The sequence below is a fragment of the Panicum hallii genome, chromosome 4 (assembly GCF_002211085.1).
Source record: "Panicum hallii strain FIL2 chromosome 4, PHallii_v3.1, whole genome shotgun sequence".
NCBI lineage: Eukaryota > Viridiplantae > Streptophyta > Magnoliopsida > Poales > Poaceae > Panicum > Panicum hallii.
The window spans coordinates 7,680,264-7,701,417 of NC_038045.1; the positions used below are offsets into that span (position 1 = coordinate 7,680,264).

At 54.6% G+C, this 21,154-nt stretch overlaps 1 protein-coding gene across 1 annotated transcript; it reads left to right on the forward strand.

Moving 5' to 3' along the window:
• The first annotated feature begins 17,162 nt into the window (after positions 1-17,162).
• Positions 17,163-20,369, forward strand: LOC112889821 (ent-kaurene oxidase-like 3). Its single transcript, XM_025956594.1, has 8 exons — positions 17,163-17,294; positions 17,649-17,809; positions 18,357-18,518; positions 18,650-18,790; positions 18,884-19,138; positions 19,270-19,431; positions 19,575-19,769; positions 19,869-20,369. Exons 1-8 carry the CDS (start codon positions 17,201-17,203, stop codon positions 20,187-20,189), a joined length of 1,491 nt encoding a protein of 496 aa, XP_025812379.1. The 5' UTR covers positions 17,163-17,200; the 3' UTR covers positions 20,190-20,369.
• Positions 20,370-21,154: the final 785 nt, after the last annotated feature.

Here is a 21,154-nt window from a genome sequence, read left to right on the forward strand (position 1 = left end):
AATGGGGGAACCTCTTATGTGGCCTGAGTTGCTGAACATGCTACCAATGAGAATGCGTGAATTGCATGAATGGTACATGAGGGCCACTGCAGATGGAGATGTAATGTTCATAGCTCAGGTTAAAGATAGCAATTTACATCAGGGGCTAGCTGACGTATGGATCGCGTCTATGAGTCTTTGGTTTCTATACCATCAAGATGCCCTGGAAGGGTCCCTCGTCAATGTATTTCCTATTTTAGTGTTTCCTCTCATTTCTATATTATAGCTGAACTACTTATTTGCATTCAGATCCCCTCTTTTTTTTGTATCGTGTAGGATGAAGGTGAAAGAATGCCGAAGAAAGGGGTACTAGCAGATCGGCTTCATGGACCCGGATGTTATAAATGAGAATAGTGCAACTCCAAGTGAGTACTTCAACTCTGTTTTCATCCCTTCAATTTGATAATAAGTATATCCAACATTTAATCTGTATATGTGTATCAACAGCTATCACTGGATCTTGCACAGTATCGAGATTGATCGAGCCTGAGTTGTGGTATTCGACGGAAAGAGGCCGCCTGTCGGAGGAATTCTCCAGCCGGGTGGCGGAAAGCACCCGCCTAATCCTAGTTAAGGATGGGTTTGGAGGAGACTTAGGAGCGCTCGATCGGTGGACAGATGAACGCAGGAAGGACACGAAGATTTAGAGTGGTTCGGGCCGCCGGAGCGTAATACCCTACGTCCACTTTGGTGTTGTATTGGCTGCGTGAGCCTGAATGGAAAGCAGCATAAGCTTGTGTGTTTCTGATTGTTGAACCTTGTCTTCTAACGAGTGCACTCTCCCTTTTATAGTTCAAGGGGAGTGCTTACACTGTGCGGGACCCCGACAGGTGGGCCCGGCCAACAGGGGCCGTTCTACGAGAGATAAGGAGGTCTTCTCCTCGAGCTCCTCTCCGTAGTCCTCTCGATCGAGAAGTTGATGTGCGTATCCACAGCCAGGATATGGCCGTGTACAGCCTTGTCTTGCACAGTGTCCGGTGCCAGCGTTGCCCAACAGTGAAGCCGTGCTGTCACTGTTGGGATGGAACCTCCTGTCAGGGGGCGAGCCGGCGCTGGCTCGGTGCGTGTGCACTGTTACAGCGCACGCCTTGGCTTTGCCTATTACAGACCATCATCACGCGTGCAGCGCCGTGACGGGACTGTACATAGTCCGCGCACTGTGCACGGTGACATGACGCGCCGTCTTCAGAACAAGCGGGCTTACCGTGGTGTCAGCTTACCTGCCCCGTGTGTCAGTGGCAGGCCGCACCTTTTGACTTTGGCACGCCCGACACAGTTACCGCATTAAATGCTAGTAGATGGAGAGGCGACCCGCAAGGGGCCTCCGGCCGCAGGCACGCGGCGGGGCCAGCCCCGCCCCTCCCGCTGGGCAACACATGGCGGCACCGGACCCCTTCCCGGGGAAAGGGGGGCCCGGGGCCGCCGAGACCGGTCGGAGCGGGCTGGCCTGTGATAGTCCGGTCATCACATGTGGCGGCCCCGGACCTCCCAGGGGAGGCCGGGTCCGCAGGGGCTACCCGAGAGCTCTCCCGCCCACCTGGGTGTGCAGAGACCCCGGACCCCATGGAGCCCGGGGGAGGGTCCGGAGACCGCGGCCCCAGCTGTCAGGCCCGGAGGCCGTATGCCACGTGACCCAGAGGCGAGGGGGAGCATGGATTATGAGAAGCCAAAGGCCTGGACACCCTAGCGGGAGGTACCCCTATCTGTATGTACCGACAGAGGCCCCCGGGCCCACCTTGGGAGAGGGATGAACCCGTAGGTGGGGCCAAATCCCAGCATCGCGCCGGGTGGACAGCTCGTTCCCGCCGGGCGAGGACATGGATGTCCTTTTCGTCCGTAGCGGGATCCCCGAGGGGCCCGTCCTCCGCACGCACCGTGCGCATCAGACGGTTCAGATTCTTGTCTTATTCGAGCCCGTCGCGCGGCTCGGGCGGTTCGGATTCTGCCCTTTCCACGACCCTCCAGCACCCACGCCAATGACTGGTGGGCCCGAGCCCACTGGTCATAGAGTGTGAGGGAAGGGGAAGGCGGCGCTGGCGACCGCTCGACTTCTCCTCGGTCGCCGCAGGACGCTAAGGTGGGAGCAGCCTTTTGCATAAAAGGTATGCGCCGAAGGGAACGGCTACCTTTTCGCTCTTGCCAACAACAGACGTCGTAGCGCCCTTTCGTCTCCGCATCCCTTCTCGCGATCGGCTTCCTTGCGCCCGGCTCCTCTCTCTTCCTTGCTCCTTCGCAATCCACCCCAAAATCACCATGGCTTCGCTTCCTTTCCCGCGCCGCTTCCAGAGCCAGGAACAGTTGGACGCGGTGCGGCGCCTTCTGGGGTGGACCGCGCCGGCGAACGCCGGGAAGGTCAGGGCCGGCCAGGTTCCCCTCCACGACCCCCACGACCGCCTGGAACTGCCGGCAGAGGGTCCCCAGAGCGATCGGAGCACGTGGAAGGCCAGGCCAACAATACCGGTGGAGCTCGACCCGGTACTGAGCCGGATCAAGAAGCTGGCTAGGAGCGGCCTGACTTCCATGATGGTGCTGGGCGACTTCCTGAAGCGGCGAATCGCCCCCCTGCAGCAGCGGTCCCGGATGGCCTACGTGTACACGGGGCTAAACGACTGCTGCAGGATCACGCGCGGGCCCGGCGGCGACTTCACCAGGGTGGAGCTGGAGGCGGCGATCCAGGCGATGACCGGCGAGGCGTTCGTTCCAGAGTCCCTGGTCCTCCCGAGCGGGGTGAAGGCCCTGTGCGAGGACCAGGCACTGCGGTCATCGGTCCTGGCGTCGATGCCGACCCTGGACGAGGGCGGCCTGGCGGTCCGGCAACTGGGGGGCGATCCCAACCGCGGGCTCCAGATCCCTGGTTCCACACCGGTCCGCCACCAACACGCCGTCGAAGGTCCCAGGGTGCCGGGGCCCAGAGGTCCGGCCCCCAGCGGGAGAGGAAAGGAGAAGGCGCCGGCGCCAGAGCACCGGCAGAAAGACCACCCGGAGGGGTCGAAATCCTGGAGGCTCCAGCGTGGCGACGGCTCTTTTGTCGGGGAGCCGGCGCCCAAACGCCAGAGGACGGCGGGGGCAGAGGAGCAGAGTGGAGCTCCTCCACCTCCGCCACAACACCGGCACACGGAGAGGGGACCGGAGGAGGCGCGTCGGTCTCCTCCGAGGCAGCAGACTCCATCGCCACCACCACCAGGACGGCGACCGGCGACGCCACCACCACCGCCCAAGGCCAAGCCGTAGTCCCCACCGCCGCCATCTGAAGCTCCGACGGCCGGGTACTCCCACCAGAGGTCCGGGGGGCCCTCGGCAGGGAGGAAGGTCCCCCCGGCCGCCCGGGGCAGATGGGAGTGGTGTGACTACACGTAAGCATCCTTCTCATAGTTTTTCATTATCTCTCCTGGCCTCTGGTCCTCAACCATACAGGTAATACGATAGGCCGCAGTCTTGGGATGCTCCCACTGGGGGGTCCGGCCCCCAGCCAGCGTCGGGACCCTCAGCGCCGACCCCGGCAGGTCCCCTGCCAGAGTCAGCTCCAGAAGTCCCCGAACCCATGGATCCGGAGCCGGGGGCCGCCACACCGCCACGACCCGAAGCTGCCCCCCAGGAGGAGGACACCAGGTCCGCTGCAACGACCGAGGCGCCAACGACAGCGCCGGGTGTCGAGGTCGGGCCCTCTCCAGCTGGGCTAGCAGCAGAGGGGGCCGCTACCACGGTGGAGGCTGCAGCGCCAGAGGCAGCGGAGGCGGTGGAGGTCGTGGCACCGGAGGTGGCTGTACCGGAGGCGACAGAGGCGGCGGCACCGGAGCCAGCAGAGAGAGCGGCACCGGAGGTCGCCGAAGTTGCCAGCAGCGCCGCCCCACCAGCAGAGGAGGAGGAACCGGAGGTGGTGCTGGGAAGGCACCTCCTCCCGAGCACAGCGGAGGTCCCTCTCCCCCGGCTCATAGCCAAATGCCAGCAAGCTCAACAGGAGCTAGAGGCTGGCATGCGCCGGGAGTGGGAAAAGCTGGAGTCGGAGCGCCAGCGGCTCTCCGACTGGGAGGTCCGCCTGGGGGACCGCATCAACACCGTCTCCGCCCGCTACGCCGAGGAGTGCGCCAAGCTCGTACTGGGGCGCGAGCTCCTGCGGGAGGAGCTGGAGCAGGCGCGCGATCGAGAGGCAGCAGCGCTCCAGCGGGAGAAGGCGGCCACACGGCGGGAAACAGAGGCTCTCCAGGGGCTGATCGCCGTGGAGAGGCTGAAGGAGGCGGCGGCGGACAGGGAGCGGGCCGCCCGGGAGCTGGCAAACGCGGCGAGGGAAGCGTTTGCAACGGCCGAGGCGCAACAGGCCGCCCTCGCGGATCAGGCGGCGGCGGCAGCAAAGAAAGAAGAAGAGCTGGCCGCCCGAGAAGCAGAGGAGGTGGCCCGGCTGCAGGAGCTCCAGAAGCGGGAAGAGGCCGTGGAGGAGGAGCTGGCAGCCGGGAACCGGAGGCTCCAGGAACGCGAGGCAGCGCTCCAGGAGAGGAAGGCCAAGGTGGAGGGGCTCCTGGCAGAGCAGCGCGCCGGCATCAACCAATTAACAAGATGGGTTGGTGTGGTGAACCCTCTGCTAGAAGCGCTCGGGGCCAACCCCATCTGGGTACCGGAGGCTCCTTCACCATATGGCGCCGCACTCCAGTTGTTGGACTCCACCGCCAGGCGGCTACAGGATGCGGAGGCCGGCCTCCAGGACCTCCTGGAGGCAGAGGGTCGAGTAGTTGCCCGGGAGATGGTGGAGTACATCCTCACCAGCTTCCGGAGCCATGATCCTGCCGTCCAGCTGACTCCCGTCCTGGTCGGACCCCTCCGGGCAACGGCAGCCGCTGCGCAGGAAGGAGTCCAGGAGGCAGTGGACCTGGTCGCGGCCCGCCTCCGGCGACGTCCCGAACCTGCAGAGAGTGGGAGTGCCTCCGGACCACCAGAGCAGTAGTGCTAGTATCTTTTTGTTATTTCTTTTGTAATATAACTTTTGTTATTGTAAGATAACTTTATATTGTTGTGCACATTTTCAGTAATGCGTTTAAGTATTCCATATGTCTACTTTTTGCGAAAAACTTAGCTGTTTTCCTGGTTGTCGATCTGCAAAGTGCTTTTGGGCACGCCGAGGTCTCGTGGCCCCCTGGGAGGTAGTCGCGATAGGTCGGGACTAGCTACCATAGAACTGAGGTCCTGCACATGACTTAGGGTCGACGCTTAGTAGACGTCCCCACAGGTTCCCGGTCTGGCCAGCGGAGTCCTCCTAAGTTGCGTAGCAAGTCAGAGCTCTAGGACCCATGTTCGAGGGCTAAAAGGGGTCCCGGTCCCTTGGTACATGGTTCGAGGTACAACGGCGCTCACCCTAGGAGGGCAGGGCGTGTAGGCTTAGGGTACGGAACCAGGCTAAGCGGCTACACAACCCTGGACCCCAGCAAAGGGCGAGCGCGTCTCCCTGAAGCCAGTTCACAGGGGTCCGGTTCCTTTTCTCCTGTGAAACAGAGGTCCCGGGCAGAGACATAGCGTAGCAACTTTGGCAGGGCCTTCGTATGGCACAGACGCGAAAAACCACGTGGGGGGTTAGGGCAACGGAAAACAGGGATAAACAGAATTGCATAGATATCAAGGACAGATTGAGAAACAAATTTTTTCCTTAACGAATTGGCACAGAAAAGTTGTGCGACGTACGCCAGGGGCCGGGTTTACGAGGGTGGACCTCCACCGCCCTGGCCCGCACGTTGGTGCTACCAATTACAAAGGAAAAAATTCCTCTCGACTAGGTCCTAGGGGTAGAACTTATGGAGGTGCTCAATGTTCCATGGATTGGGTAGTTGCATTCCATCCTCCGCTGCCAGACGAACAGATCTGGGTCGGCACACCTTTGTCACCTTGAAGGGCCCCTCCTAGTTGGGGGAGAGCTTGTGCATACCCTCCCGGTTCAAGATTCGCCTTAGGACTAGGTCCCCGACCCGGAGCTCCCTACTTCGCACGAACCGTTGGTGGTAGCGCCGGAGCGCTTGGTTGTACCGTGCGTTGCGGACTGCTGCTCGCCACCTATGCTTGTCGACGAGGTCCACGTCTTGGCAACGCTCCTGTTCCTGCATTTCCTCATCAAAAGACCGGACTCGCAGAGAGCCCATGGTGATCTCCGGGGGAAGGCACGCTTCGGCCCCGTAAACCAGGAAGAAAGGGGTTTCCCCTGTTGCGCGGCTGGGTGTGGTCCGATTCCCCCATAACACACTCGGAAGCTCTTCAATCCACCTTGCGCCATGCTTCTCAAGGTCACAGTAGGTTCGGATCTTGAGCCCTCTGAGGATTTCGGCATTGGCCCGCTCAGCTTGGCCATTGCTCCTGGGATGTGCCACTGAGGCGAAACAGAGCTGGATGCCCATATCCTCACAGTACTCCTGGAAGTACTGGCTCGTGAACTGGGTCCCATTGTCGGTGATGACCCGGTTCGGGACCCCGAACCGGCACACAATTGACCTGAGGAAAGCAGTTGCCGACGCCTTGGTAATGTTGACCACTGGGGTTGCCTCTGGCCACTTGGTGAACTTGTCAATGGCAACATAGAGGTACCGATACCCGCCGACGGCCCTAGGGAAAGGTCCCAAGATATCCAACCCCCATACCGCAAAGGGCCAAGAGGGAGGAATCATCTGCAGTGCCTGAGCTGGAGTGTGTATCTACTTTGCGTGGAACTGGCACGCTTTACAGGTCCTTACCAACTCAGCTGCATCCTGGAGTGCTGTCGGCCAGTAAAAACCATGCCGGAAAGCTTTACCAACCAGCGTGCGGGATGAAGAATGACTTCCGCACTCGCCTCCATGGATCTCCGCAAGCAAGTCGCGGGCCACTTCCTGGGTGATGCACCGCATGAGGACGCCGTTGGCGCCACGGCGATAGAGATCCCCTTCTACCACCGTGTATCGCTTAGCCATCCGGACAATGCGCTCAGCAGATGCTTGATCTTCAGGAAGGTAATTATCCTTCAGGTAGTCCCGGACCTTAGAGATCCATGCATCGGGACCTTCCTGAGAAACTGGGCGTGGCTCCCTGAGGTCTTCGGGACCCTCAAGGGACCACACGGCCCTTGGCGGGCACCACGGATGGAGCACCGCCGGGATCGCTAGCTTCGAGGTGCTAGTCCGGCCCCCTTCGTCCAACTCGGCAGGCTGGGCGGAAGGCTTCAGCAGACGCCTTTGGAAGACGCCTTCCGGCACGGGTGCCTGAGTCGATGCGCTCGCGGAGAGTGCATCAGCTGCTGTGTTGCCTTCGTGTGGAACATGTTGCAGTTCCAGCACATCGAAGTCCTTCTCCAGCCTCTTCACATGAATGAGGTAGGCTGCGAGCTGGGGGTTGTTGCAACAACAGTCCCCCCGGACTTGTCTGATGATGAGCTGAGAGTCCCCTTTGACCAGGAGCTCCCGGACCCCCAGGGACAGAGCCGCCGTGAGCCCAAAGATTAAGGCCTCATACTCCGCCATGTTGTTGGTGGCCTCAAAATCGAGGTGCACCATGTACTTCAATTGCTCGACTCGTGGGTCGATGAGGACCACGCCAGCCCCGGCCCTCTTGCTGCGGGCGGACCCGTCAAAGAAGAGGGTCCAGTGGGGTCCGGTGAACACCGGGGCCCTGGCTTCCGGACGTGGGGGGTCCGTCCCATGGTCCGGACCCCCAGAGGCGCTTGGCGCTTGTGTCCATTCCGCCACGAAGTCAGCTAGGACCTGACTCTTGACGGCGTGGCGCGGCTGGAAGTCGAGTTGGAATCCTGCGAGCTCAGCTGCCCACTTGGCGATATTGCCTGTGGCGTTGGAGTTGTGGAGGATGGCCCTCAAAGGGTAGGAGGTTACCACCACAATCTTGTGGGCCTGAAAATAATGGCGGAGTTTCCTGGATGCAACAAGTATGGCATAAAGAAGCTTATGCGTCTCGGGATACCTGGCCTTTGCCTCGTGAAGGACCTCGCTGACATAGTAGACCGGCTTTTGGATGGTCCTGACTCTGCCAGGTGAATTAGACCCTTCGGCTTCAGCTGGGTTCCCGTCGGCCCCCAGGCTGCTTAGCGCTTGTCCGGGTCGGGACCCGGCCGGACCCTCCGAAGTAGGGCCAGTTTCCGGAGTGGTGGAGGCCGGACCTCCTTCTATTGCAGGGGGGTCTGCGGGGGGCCCCTGCGAGAGAGGCTCGGACCTCTCGGTGACCAGCACCATGCTGATCACTTTGGTCGTTGCTGCAAGATAAAGAAACAGTGTCTCACCTGGGTCTGGTGCGACCAGGACCGGCAAGGAGGTAAGGTACTGCTTCATCTCTTGGAAGGCACACTCTGCCTCTTCGGTCCATGCGAATGGGCCGGACCCCCTCATCAACTTGAAGAAGGGAAGTGCCCTCTCGGCCAGCCTCGAAATGAAGCGGCTGAGAGCTGCCAGGGACCCCGTCAACCTTTGTACATCCTTGAGGCGCGCAGGGGGTCTCATTGTCTCGATTGCCCGGACCTTATCCGGGTTGGCTTCGATTCCCCGGTGGGAGACCAGGAATCCAAGGAGTTTCCCCGCGGATACGCCAAAGACGCACTTCTCGGGGTTAAGCTTGGTGGAGGTTGCCCGTAACTTGTCAAAAACTCGAGCTAAATTTTCTAATAGAGAACACGACTCCCTAGTCTTGACAGCGATGTCATCGACATACACCTCCACAATATCTCTAACCAAATCACCTAGAGTGATATTCATTGCACGAGCAAAGGTGGGTAGAGCATTGAGCAATCCATAAGGCATCACTATATAACAATAAAGCCCATCCACTGTTACAAAAGCTGTATGCTTCCTATCATCTCTAGCCATTTTGATTTGATGAAAACCAGAATAGGCATCTATGAAGGACAGCAAATCACATCCGGAGGTGGAGTCTACAATCTGATCTATAAGCGGGAGTGGATAAGGGTCTTTTGGACATGCCTTATTAAGATTGGTGTAGTCGATGCACATCCGAAGCTTCCCGTTGGCCTTTGGGACCACCACAGGGTTGGCCAACCATACAGGATGGTAGACCTCCTCGATGAAGCCAGCCTGCAGCAGCTTGCGGACCTCTTCACGGATGAAGTTTTGCCGCTCGATGGATTGCTTGCGTGGTTTCTGCCGGACCGGTCTGGCGTCGGGGTGGATCTTCAGATGATGCTCAATCACCTCCCTGGGGATCCCGGGCATTTGTGATGGCTCCCAGGCGAACACATCAACATTTGCCCGGAGGAAGGCGATGAGCGCGCTTTCCTATTTCTCTCCCAGGTTGCCACCGATGCGGGTGGTCTGGGAGGTCTCCGCTCCGACCTGGATGGTCTTCACGGGAACGTTGTCCCTGTCAGACGGACAGACCCTCGGTGCCTTGGCCGGAACCTTGGCACGCGAGGTCGAGGAGTCGGACCCCTGGGCGCCTGCTACAGGGGCAAGTCCTGTGGCCAGCGCATGGAGCTTTTCGACCGCCACAACAGCAGCGGCACGATCGCTCTGGACGGTGAGGACGCCTGCCGGAGAAGGCATCTTCAGGACCAGGTACCCGTAGTGGGCAACGGCCATGAACCGGTACAGAGCCGGTCTGCCGATGATGGCGTTGAAGGGGAGGTTAACTTCCGCAACCTCGAACTGCACGTTCTCGGTACGGAAGTTGTCCTCTGTCCCGAATGTAACCGGTAGGGTGATGGTCCCTACCGGGTATACGGGATCCGGGCCCACTCCTGAGAATGGGCGTGATGGAGCCAACTTGGACTCCGGGATCTGCAGGTGCTTGAACGCTGCATAGCTGATGACGCTGAGGCCGGCACCTCCGTCGATCAGCACATGGTGAAGGCGGACATTGGCGATGGTGGGTGCTGTAACGAGCGGCAGCACTCCGGCGCCCGCCATGTTCTCTGGGCAATCAGATGGCCCAAAGGAGATGGTGGTGCCTTTCCACCGCTGATGGGGCGCCGCTCTCGGCACCCCTGGCTTCACTGAGAGGACCTCCCGGCGAAGGGCCTTGACGTCCCGCCGGGAGACGAGCTCCGAACTGCCGCCGTACATAACGTACAGCTTCTTGCGGCGCTCGTCCCCGCCAGACTCAGAATCGGACTGCTGGAAAAGTCCCTTGAGGTCTTTGTTGGGGGCTTGATACCCCAACTCCCTCTCCGTCGCAGCCGCGTCGGCATCAGAGGCTTTCTCCTTGCCGGACCGGCGCGGAGGGGAGGAGCCTTCCTTGGAGGCTTGGTCTCGCCTCTTGCTGAGGCGCTCTGCGAGCTTCTGGATCTCGCGGCACTCGGTGGCGCTGTGGCGAGCCCCTGGATGAACAGGGCACGACCCGGGGTCGGTGCGCTGCTGTCGCGGGCGCTTGCCACGGGAGTTCTGGCCCCCGGTCGTCGCAGCTGCAACGGCCGGACCCCCAATCCGTGACTTGTCGAAGCCACGGTTCTTCTTGTTCTTCTTCTTGCCGCTGCCGGGGGCAGCGACACTGGGTCCACTCATCTGAGCGGGACCTGCCTGGGTTGCAGAGTGCCATGCACGGCCTTCTGCAGCCCGGGCGCACTTGTCCGCCAGAGCGAACAGGGTGGTGACGGCTTCCACTTGGTGGGTCGCCAGCTTCTCTAGCATCTTCTCGTCCCGGACTCCCTGTCGGAAGGCCGTGATGATAGATGCATCGGAGATACGAGGGATAGTTCCACGTACCTTAGTGAAGCGGGAGATGAAGGCCCGGAGGGTTTCCCCGGGTTGTTGCCTCACGGCGTGAAGGTGGGCCTCCACGCCATGCTGTTGGTACGCACTGGCGAAGTTCGCCGTGAACTGTGCGCAGAGCTCACCCCAGGACTGGATGGTTCCCGGGGTAAGATTCATGAGCCAGGTCCATGCTGGCCCGGTCAAGGCTACATGAAAGTAACTGGCCATGACGGCTTCGTTACCTCCGGCCGCCGTGATGGCGGTGATGTAGACCTGTAGGAACTCTGATGCGTTGGTGGAGCCGTCATATTTTTCCGGCAGGTGGGGCCGAAACTTGGACGGCCAGGCGACCGCGCGAAGGTGGTCTGCGAGCGCTGCGCAGCCCACGCCCGACACCGGTGCCTGAGGGAGTCCTTGCGGCCTGGCCGCAGCCGCATCGAGCTCGGGCGCAAGGTCCCGACCCTCAATATTGAGCCGTCGGTTGCGCGCTCGCTCGATGGAGACCCTGGCGTCCTCTCCCGCATACCTGCGGTTGAGCTCCGCCCGGAGGTCTTCGGTCCGTGCACTCCTTACGGACGGTGAGTGCACCGAACCGGATGCGCCGCCCTGGCGACGGCGCTGCCTGGAAACAGACCCCCCCCCCCCCCCCCCGCAGAGCCTGGGGAAGCCTGTGCCAGGTTGAGGAGACGGTCGACGTCATCACGCCATTGTCTGTGCGCGTCTGGCGAAGCCGCCTCCCCAGGGGGGTTGCGGAGCAACTCCCTGGCTGCCATGAGGGGCCCGCTCGGTGCGGGCACCGATTGGGCCACTGAGGCCCGCTCCGCCGCACAAGGTGGAGCAACACGCGGAGCCGCTCTGGAGGCGAGGCGGCGAGAGGCGCGTGGCGCTGTGGACGCCACCTCTTCACCAATCAGGAGGTCATGGTGACCGTTTCCCTGTGCCATCGCGGCCTTGCTCTTTGATCTAACGCGAACCAAACCTAAATCCCCTACCTGGCACGCCAAATGTCGGAGGAATTCTCCAGCCGGGTGGCGGAAAGCACCCGCCTAATCCTAGTTAAGGATGGGTTTGGAGGAGACTTAGGAGCGCTCGATCGGTGGACAGATGAACGCAGGAAGGACACGAAGATTTAGAGTAGTTCGGGCCGCCGGAGCGTAATACCCTACCTCCACTTTGGTGTTGTATTGGCTGCGTGAGCCTGAATGGAAAGCAGCATAAGCTTGTGTGTTTCTGATTGCTGAACCTTGTCTTCTAACGAGTGCACTCTCCCTTTTATAGTTCAAGGGGAGTGCTTACACTGTGCGGGACCCCGACAGGTGGGCCCGGCCAACAGGGGCCGTTCTACGAGAGATAAGGAGGTCTTCTCCTCGAGCTCCTCTCCGTAGTCCTCTCGATCGAGAAGTTGATGTGCGTATCCACAGCCAGGATATGGCCGTGTACAGCCTTGTCTTGCACAGTGTCCGGTGCCAGCGTTGCCCAACAGTGAAGCCGTGCTGTCACTGTTGGGATGGAACCTCCTGTCAGGGGGCGAGCCGGCGCTGGCTCGGTGCGTGTGCACTGTTACAGCGCACGCCTTGGCTTTGCCTATTACAGACCATCATCACGCGTGCAGCGCCGTGACGGGACTGTACACAGTCCGCGCACTGTGCACGGTGACATGACGCGCCGCCTTCAGAACAGGCGGGCTTACCGTGGTGTCAGCTTACCTGCCTCGTGTGTCAGTGGCAGGCCGCACCTTTTGACTTTGGCGCGCCCGACACAGTTACCGCATTAAATGCTGGTAGGTGGAGAGGCGACCCGCAAGGGGCCTCCGGCCGCAGGCACGCGGCGGGGCCAGCCCCGCCCCTCCCGCTGGGCAACACATGGCGGCACCGGACCCCTTCCCGGGGAAAGGGGGGCCCGGAGCCGCCGAGACCGGTCGGAGCGGGCTGGCCTGTGATAGTCCGGTCATCACACGTGGCGGCCCCGGACCTCCCAGGGGAGACCGGGTCCGCAGGGGCTACCCGAGAGCTCTCCCGCCCACCTGGGTGTGCAGAGACCCCGGACCCCATGGAGCCCGGGGGAGGGTCCGGAGACCGCGGCCCCAGCTGTCAGGCCCGGAGGCCGTATGCCACGTGACCCAGAGGCGAGGGGGAGCATGGATTATGAGAAGCCAAAGGCCTGGACACCCTAGCGGGAGGTACCCCTATCTGTATGTACCGACACCGCCAATAACAGAATATTAAAACTTCATAGACATCCTCCAGAAGGCATGGGTTCGCTTCATCAAAAAGCACATAGGATTCATAGACACGCCATGTGATCTTTATATCAAGACAAACTTTCCGGTATGAATACAATTCGTACACCTAGTGTCATTTCTTTAAACATCATGAATATTTCATAACCTATCTATATATAGTGCATGAGACAGGCGGAAGGAAACAACTTATGTGACTATTACGTACGTGAGTGGATCCACGACTTTACCCTCCTAAAGAAAATGACATAAAAAGATTTCAATGTACGTATCAAATTAATAACAATTTCTTGCATTTAATTACGTACATGTATGGATTTAAAATAATGATATTTGTATGTGACAGTTTTGGAAAATAAAAGAAGACCTCATAGAACAGGAAAGAGTCAGGACAATTCAAGAATCACTCTGTGGATACGTGATAGATGAGGTGATAAATCCCGCCGGTGAATTTTATGCCGATCATAGGATAAATGTGGGTCAACTGGATGAAAATGAGGAAGACGATGAACAAGAGTAATATTTGAAGTACTTGTAATGAAACAACTTATGTGGCTCCTTGTAATATTTGATCCCAAGTGTAATATTTGAAGTGTATATAAACTGTATATATATATATGTAATTAATATATATGTAGTCTTTGCTATGCAAGATATGAATACGAATATGAATGCTAGCTATACGTAGATGGATACAGATAGAATATGAATACGAATACAAATTAAATCTAAAAAGGAAAAGGAAAGAAAAAATAAGCAAACAAAATACAAAAAAAAACTGAACTTAGTACCGGCTGGTAACACCGGTACTGCCGCCCCAACTGCCCTGCATGGCGACCAGTTTAGTACTGGTGTTACCAGCTAGTACTAAATGCAAGACACTTTAGTACAGCCCACGCTGTACCAGGCTGAAAGGATCTTGGTGATGTCTAGAAGGCGGGTGAATAGGCGTACCTAAAAAATCTAAAACATTCTTCGCAGCAACTAAATGTGTTGGAACTTTCGACGGTGCGTAGGAAGTTCCGATGGGTCGGAACTTCCGACACTAGACCGGAACTTCCAAAAAAACTAAAGTTCTTATACGAAATTCAAAATTAAACTTGAAACTGCAGAACCTGGTTGAATCAAAAGTTGCACAATGATACTAGGAGACTTCTACAGGTGATCTTTGCAAACACAACAACTCGAGTACGTAGATCGACGGAAAACAAACTTTACGTCAATAAGAACTAAGTAAATGCAATAACCACAAGATACAAGAGATTTATTCCCGAAGTTCACTTCCACTAAGGAAGCTACGTCTCCGTTGAGGAGCTCACAAAGAGCCGGGTCTTCAACTAACCCTTTACCTCACTCAATCAACCACAAAGGAGGATTGAGTCACTTACTATGAAATCCACAAAGGAAAGGGCAGTACAAACTTTCTGGGACGCACACACACGAGAGGACGCTCCACGGGCGACACCAAACAGTCTAGAAGCAAGCTTCAAGAGTAACAATGTGAATCGAAGGATCAAGATGCTTGAAGTGCTCTTGAGATGAACTTGGCTACCCTTTCACTTAAAAGGTTGAGTCTCACACCTCAATCTTACTCTCACTTAAGTCCTAGCTCAAATCAACTAAAGGATTAGCTCAATAAGGGATTAAGGAGGAGTAGTAATTACTCTTGGAGGTGTTTGTCTCGGGTTAGGTTAACAGCAAGTGAAGGGGGGCTGAGGGGGTATAAATACCCAAGCCTCAAAAACTAGCCGTTAGTGCACTGGTTAAGTGATTGTCGGAGCTTCCGACACAGAGTCGGAACTTCTGACAATTTTAAAATAGCTGGCTGAGGACCCCTTGTCGGAAGAATCCAGTTTCTTCTAACAAAACAGACAGAAAACTAGATGCACAAGTATGTGATTTTGTGTCTCTCCTTGATGGTTAGCATCTCAAATAAGCACTTTGACATATTCATGCTATCTATTCATATCCCTCTTAATAGTACGGTGTTTTCTAAACTCAAATTCAAAATATAAAATAAGTAAGGATCTTCTTTTAAGACCAGCACTATCCTTTAAGCAAATTTGGCATCTTTTCTTGCTCTATTTCATTGAATTGAATTTTAACCTATCCAAAACTCGATAAACTCATTAGCTCCATAATTTTGTATGTCATCAACACCAAAACCCACTTAGGGGGCCAAATGCACTTTCACGGGCGGGGAACCGGTACTAACCGGGGGTTCCCGCCCAGTACTAATGCTCGGATTTGTAGCTGTGAGGACTTAGATGATATATTTCAACTCGGACTCCGACCTCAGCTCGCGCCGTAACATCAACATGCCGCTACTACTTCGACTTCATGAGGACGCTCGGCGACCCGCTGGCGACTACTTCGACTACTTGTCTCGACTAGAAAACTAGTCGGGAGCGGGCCTCACGCTGTCAATAACTAGTCGGAATCAACTCTACTAGTCGGGCTTCATCACCAAACCTTCACGGATCCATCAACGAGCGCTACGGCTTCATCGGCAATCGCCCACGAGTCAAGCTAAGTCACTTATACCTTTCCCGACTTGTTCATGTGACCTTTCCCGACTTGTTCTTTACAAAATCGGCTACTTATCTTTGTACGCCTCTTGATGGGCATGAAACCCTCCAGAGCTACATTTTGCGGCCTACTTTATGCGCAACACCATTCTCCTTGCCGAAGGGTTCAAAACCCTCGCCGACTACTTCATGCCAACGAGCATTCTCTTTGTCGCAACGACGACTACTTTTTCCTGCATTCGTTGTCTTCTCTTAACGGTCGCTAATCTACTCGGGTAGCACATGCCTTAATCCGTGAAACCTTGACTCTTCTATCATGCCTAGCGCCTCTACGCATACACAGGACAAAGGTCTCATACACACTATGAGCAACGGCTAAAATAGGACCAGTTGCTTAAACGTAATAGGCGGACTACTCAGGAGATTTACATGGCCTAAACAAGAGCTCGACACAACAAGTTTATTTTTACACCGAATAAATTTTGGTATCTTCATATTATGTTACATAATGTATGCATTGTCTTTTTTCATATCGAGCTTTGTCAACAACTCTCTAGTTCGCTCGACACATCGCCAATGGCTCGTCTAGCTCCCATACTGGAGGGCTGGGCGCAACAAGGCACTCAGCATGCTTTTGGCGGCTCATCTAGCTCCCACGCTCAAGGGTTGGGCGCAACAAGGCACTCAGCGTACTTTCGATGGCTCGTCTGGCTCCCATGGTTAGGGCTGGGCGCAGGAAACAACTCGGTGTATCACTGTGCGGAAGCTGAAGAGTTTTTCTCAGGATAAAATTTGTTTTGAGCGGTAATTTAGGATTTTTTTGGGGAAGTTATTTGTTTTAACTATTTTTCCAGGGGTGTTATCCTGTCGGTGTTTTACCGCCAAGCCCACTGAGAGATACCCTCGAGGTGGTAGGAAGGTAGGGTGTCGCCGAGATCAAGACTCGAAAGTGCAAGCAACACAAGGTTTAGACAGGTTCGGCCCGCGATGTGCATAATATCATGCATTATGTATAGTAGTTTGTATTGCCTTAGATGTAGATTGGTTTGAAGGGGGTCTGCCCGCCCTTATATACTCTAGGGGGACAGGGTTATATGGAATCCTAGACCCATACTAGCTTAGAAGTCATACCTGGGTACTGTTCGGATAGTTTCCTTCTGCATCAACTAATTCTACTCGTATCTAAGTACTTTACAATAAATAGAATATGCTTCATCCCTTGTTCTAGAATATTCTATGTCATATGCGCAGTCTCGTGATTCCGGATCTTTAAGATGAAGAGAGTACTACTCAGCAGATCCAAGCATCCACATCCTCTCATGTTCTTTCAACCTCTTTTCTCCACCTAGTAATCTAGGCCTACCCTCTCCCAGAATTCAAACCAGAGTGTCGATTGCCTGGTAATTAGTAGGACGCCCGGTACTGATCATGCACAGTTTTCCTGCCACGTGTTCTGACCAAACCTGTGATTCTTAGGAAACGTCGCGATAGAATCGGCTGGCAGAGGAACGTAACCAGCCATGAAACTAGTCGTCGTCGTCCTCCACTCCTCACCTCGGAGGCTTGTGTCGCCGGAGCAGTGTTTTTCTTTTTTTCTTCTCACGCCTTGCGACTTGTGGACTGTTGGACTAGTCCTGCCGTGCTCACCAGTATAAAAGTAGCCGCGCACTGACACTGCCTCCCAGCTCCGCTCTCCGCTCCGCCCTCCCCACACGCCGGCACGTCCTGATACCCGAGAAATGGAGTCCGTGCTGGCGGTGGCCGCCGTTGGCGGTCTAGTCGCTGCGCTCGCCGAGAGGGCCAGCAACAAGAACCGCCTCAACTTGCCCCCAGGTGATCATGGTCATGGCGACCTCACTGCTGCTTGTTGCGTGGGTGACCACGTCCTCCAGCTCCTCGCATTGCTGCACTGTACCCGTGTAGATGCCTGCTGCATTCGGGTCTTTTTTTTCAAAAAAAACAATCATCCGATCTTGATTGAGTTTTTCATAGCTCTGAGTTTCCACAAAACTGACAGAAACTACTAAACTGATCTTATTGGCTTACTGACAATTATGCAAGCAGTTGTTATTATGTATTACAGACTTACAGCCACATCATCAAATAGGAATATTTCGAGTTCAGTCCTCTTCAAGAAAAAAATTATATGTACTAAATCTTGGTTGCCTCTATGGTCTGGTCATGCAGCTGTGCCTGGTTTGCCTGTTATTGGGAACCTTCATCAGTTGAAAGAGAAAAAGCCTCAGCAGGCCTTCACGAAATGGGCAGAAGACTACGGGCCGATATACAGTATAAAAACCGGTGCTTCTTCTGCGTTTGTGCTCAATTCAACCGAAGTTGCCAAAGAGGTAAGTTGAAGCCGTGTTCTGCCACCATTTTAATAAATGGATTGACCATATTTGCGAGTTGCAAATCCTGGATAGATATTTTACTGTTTGCTCTTCTAGTGGTTAGCTTATTGGTGTCCTATTGATTTAGTGCTGATGACGCCTTAATTAATCCAGATCTTGTTCTTTGTTAAACAGAATTATTATGTCTTCAAAACGAAGATTTGTCTAGTCCCAGACTAAAGCAGATTTAATTTTATTTCTACCGTGAATCCTTTTCTCATGACAGAGACGTATCAGGCTCTTTTAATGAGCATCCCTTTTGCTTGAAAAAAAAAGTCATTTACCGCCAAGATAAAATTAATAAACTTCAAATAAATAATCTGTAGTCTGAAATAATATTCTACCATGAAGCACATATAAATTCTTTTTGGGCCATATATTAATAATATCCGCTTAAATCTGAGTGGTTATGCTTGGGATGCAAAACTCAATCAAGGAGGTGAGGTGATGACACTGTGCTTGACCAAAAACTAACATATTTTGTCCTGTCTCTTGCTTGTTACAGGCTATGGTTGAAAAATTCTCATCCATATCTACTCGGAAGCTAGCTAAGGCAGTGTCGATTCTCAGTCGTGACAAGAAGATGGTTGCCGGAAGCGACGACAGTGACTTCCACAAAAATGGGAAGCGCCATATCGTGATGAGCTTGCTGGGTTCTTCTGCCCTGGTATGGCTTACAACAATTCCAGAACCATACAGTTTTAAATAAACTACTAGTTATGAGCATTAGTGCATCAAAATACTAATCAGAGAAAGTTTTTTTAAAAAAATTGATGCGATCGCGCAATTTATTTTCAGAAACAATTTCGGGGCGCAAGGGACACCACGATCGATAACATGGTGAGCACTTTTCACACAATGGTGTCTGATGACCCAAATTCTCCTCTCAACTTTCGGGATGTTTTCACGAGTGGGCTATTCGGCCTATCTGTGACTCAGGTAAGTCTGCATTTGGTAACACTAGGTGAACAACTTCAGATCGATAGGCCTCCTCGATCACATACTGAGAACGTACCTGTGCTGCAAATTCAGGCTTTGAGTGAGGACGTGAGCTCGATCTACGTAGAAGAGTTTGGGAAGGTTATATCGAGGGACGAGATCTACCAGGCCACTGTGCTTGACTTCATGTGGTGTGTTCTTGAGGTCGACTGGAGGGACTTCTTCCCGTACCTCAGCTGGGTTCCAAATAAGAGCTTTGAAACAAGAGTGCTTACTACAGAAGCCAGGCGAACTGCAGTGATGCGAGCCCTGGTCAATCAGCAGAAGAAAAGAATTGCACGCGGAGAGGTAATTCTTACTTCTTAGTCATCATATTTGGACAGTAGTAATGTTTGTGGGGGAAAACAGAAAGATCACTTTTATCAGAAAGGGTAATTATTCTTGACTTTAGATCACTAAAAACTAGAGAGTGCATGCAGGCTAGGATGTCCTATCTGGACTACCTGTTAGCAGAAAATAAAGAGCTGACCGATGAGCAATTGACAATGCTGATATGGGAGGCAATCCTAGAAGCTGCAGATACTACTATGGTCGCAACCGAGTGGGCCATGTATGAGCTAGCCAAGAAACCAGAAAAACAGGCAAGAACTTTATTTGAAACTTACTTTCCAATTTCCAGAGGGAAGAAAAAAAACCATAGATACGTACTGACATGATACGCCGGCCTTTGGTGACGACTGTCGTTACCCCCATTTCCTCCTTCCTTTAATCTGCCCAACATCAGGATCGCCTGTACCAGGAAATTCGGGAGGTCTGTGGCAACGAGACAGTCACCGAGGAACACCTGCCACGGTTGCCCTACCTGAACGCCGTGTTCCAGGAGACATTGAGGAGGCACTCTCCAGTTCCACTACTGTTCCCAAGATTTGTCCATGAGAACACCAGCTTGGCAGGCTACGACGTTCCAGCCGGCACAGAGGTAACACAAGCACAACGATGGCAACAACTTATATAACAATCTAGCTAGCTACCTAAATGCTGCGTGCGTGGTATTTTAATTCACAAACCTGCATGCTAGGTGATCATCAACGTGTACGCGTGCCACATGAACGAGAAGGACTGGGACGAGCCCGAGGAGTGGGAGCCGGAGAGGTTCCTGGACGGCGGCAGCTTTAGCTCTGAGAAGACGCACAAGACGATAGCGTTCGGCGCGGGGAGGAGGGTCTGCGCCGGCATCATGCAGGCGACGAGCATCGCGTGCACGTCCATCGCGAGGTTCGTGCAGGAGTTCGCCTGGAAGCTCAAGGAAGGCGACGAGGACAAGGTCGACACCGTCCACGTCACGGCCTACAAGCTCGACCCTCTCTGCGCCTACCTCACGCCGAGAGGGAGGAACTGAAGGAATAGCATGCAGTTCTACCTACGGCAGGTTGCTGTACAAAGATCTGCATTGGGGGATTTTCTTTTCAGACGAGATGAATCTAGGGTGTTGGATTGAGATTGTACGGCTGGCTCTTTTTCTTCTTCCTCCGGTTCAGCTTTGGTCCGCACGCAGAAAATAAATTTGTGTATCTTTTCCTATCACGTGTTTCGACTACCAAACCGTCGTCGTTGAACGCCATCTCTGACTGTTAGTTAACCTGTGGTGAGAGACATCAATCATCAGTCATTGGAGAGACCGGTCGGCTCGTCGCTGATGAATTGGCGGTCACTCTCGCGTCGCGACTCTCGTCACTGATCACCTCCCTCCACTGCCTCTTCCCGTAAGAAGAATTGGCGCCCGTCTCCATCTGTAGTCCTTACTCCACCCTTCGTGGCTAGCTCCACGTACGGGTCTCTACTCCACTTGTCTTCTGATCCTAATTTTTTGTTATGAATGTGATGAATTGCTCCAGTGTAGTAGTAATGAATGTGAATGAATTGGTCCAGTGCATTAGTGGATTATTTTGTCATTTTGAGTACTAGTCTACAAGAGTACTTCTCTTGTAGAAATGTACTAGCTAGTCTACTGAGTCTGTTTCTGTCCACTATATAATAAGGCAACATGTTACTACATGTATATATAGACCACAATACTTTCTGCACCAGAACATGCCAAATACTTGCAGCGGTGGTCAAGCAGATTATTCTTAAGCACGCTCTTGACTCTTGGAGTGTTAGCAGTCTGACACAGGCTGAGATAAGCCTAGCCTGTTACATCCGTGGATCGACTATCGCGTGAAATGATCGGGAGAAGTCGTGTAGATCTAAAACAAGTAGAGATAGAGAGAGGGAGAAAAGAGATGGGGAACCGGTTATCATACCATCGTGCCCCTGCATCGCGGGAGCAGTAGATGAACCGGCCATTGTTACGGGTTGGGTAAC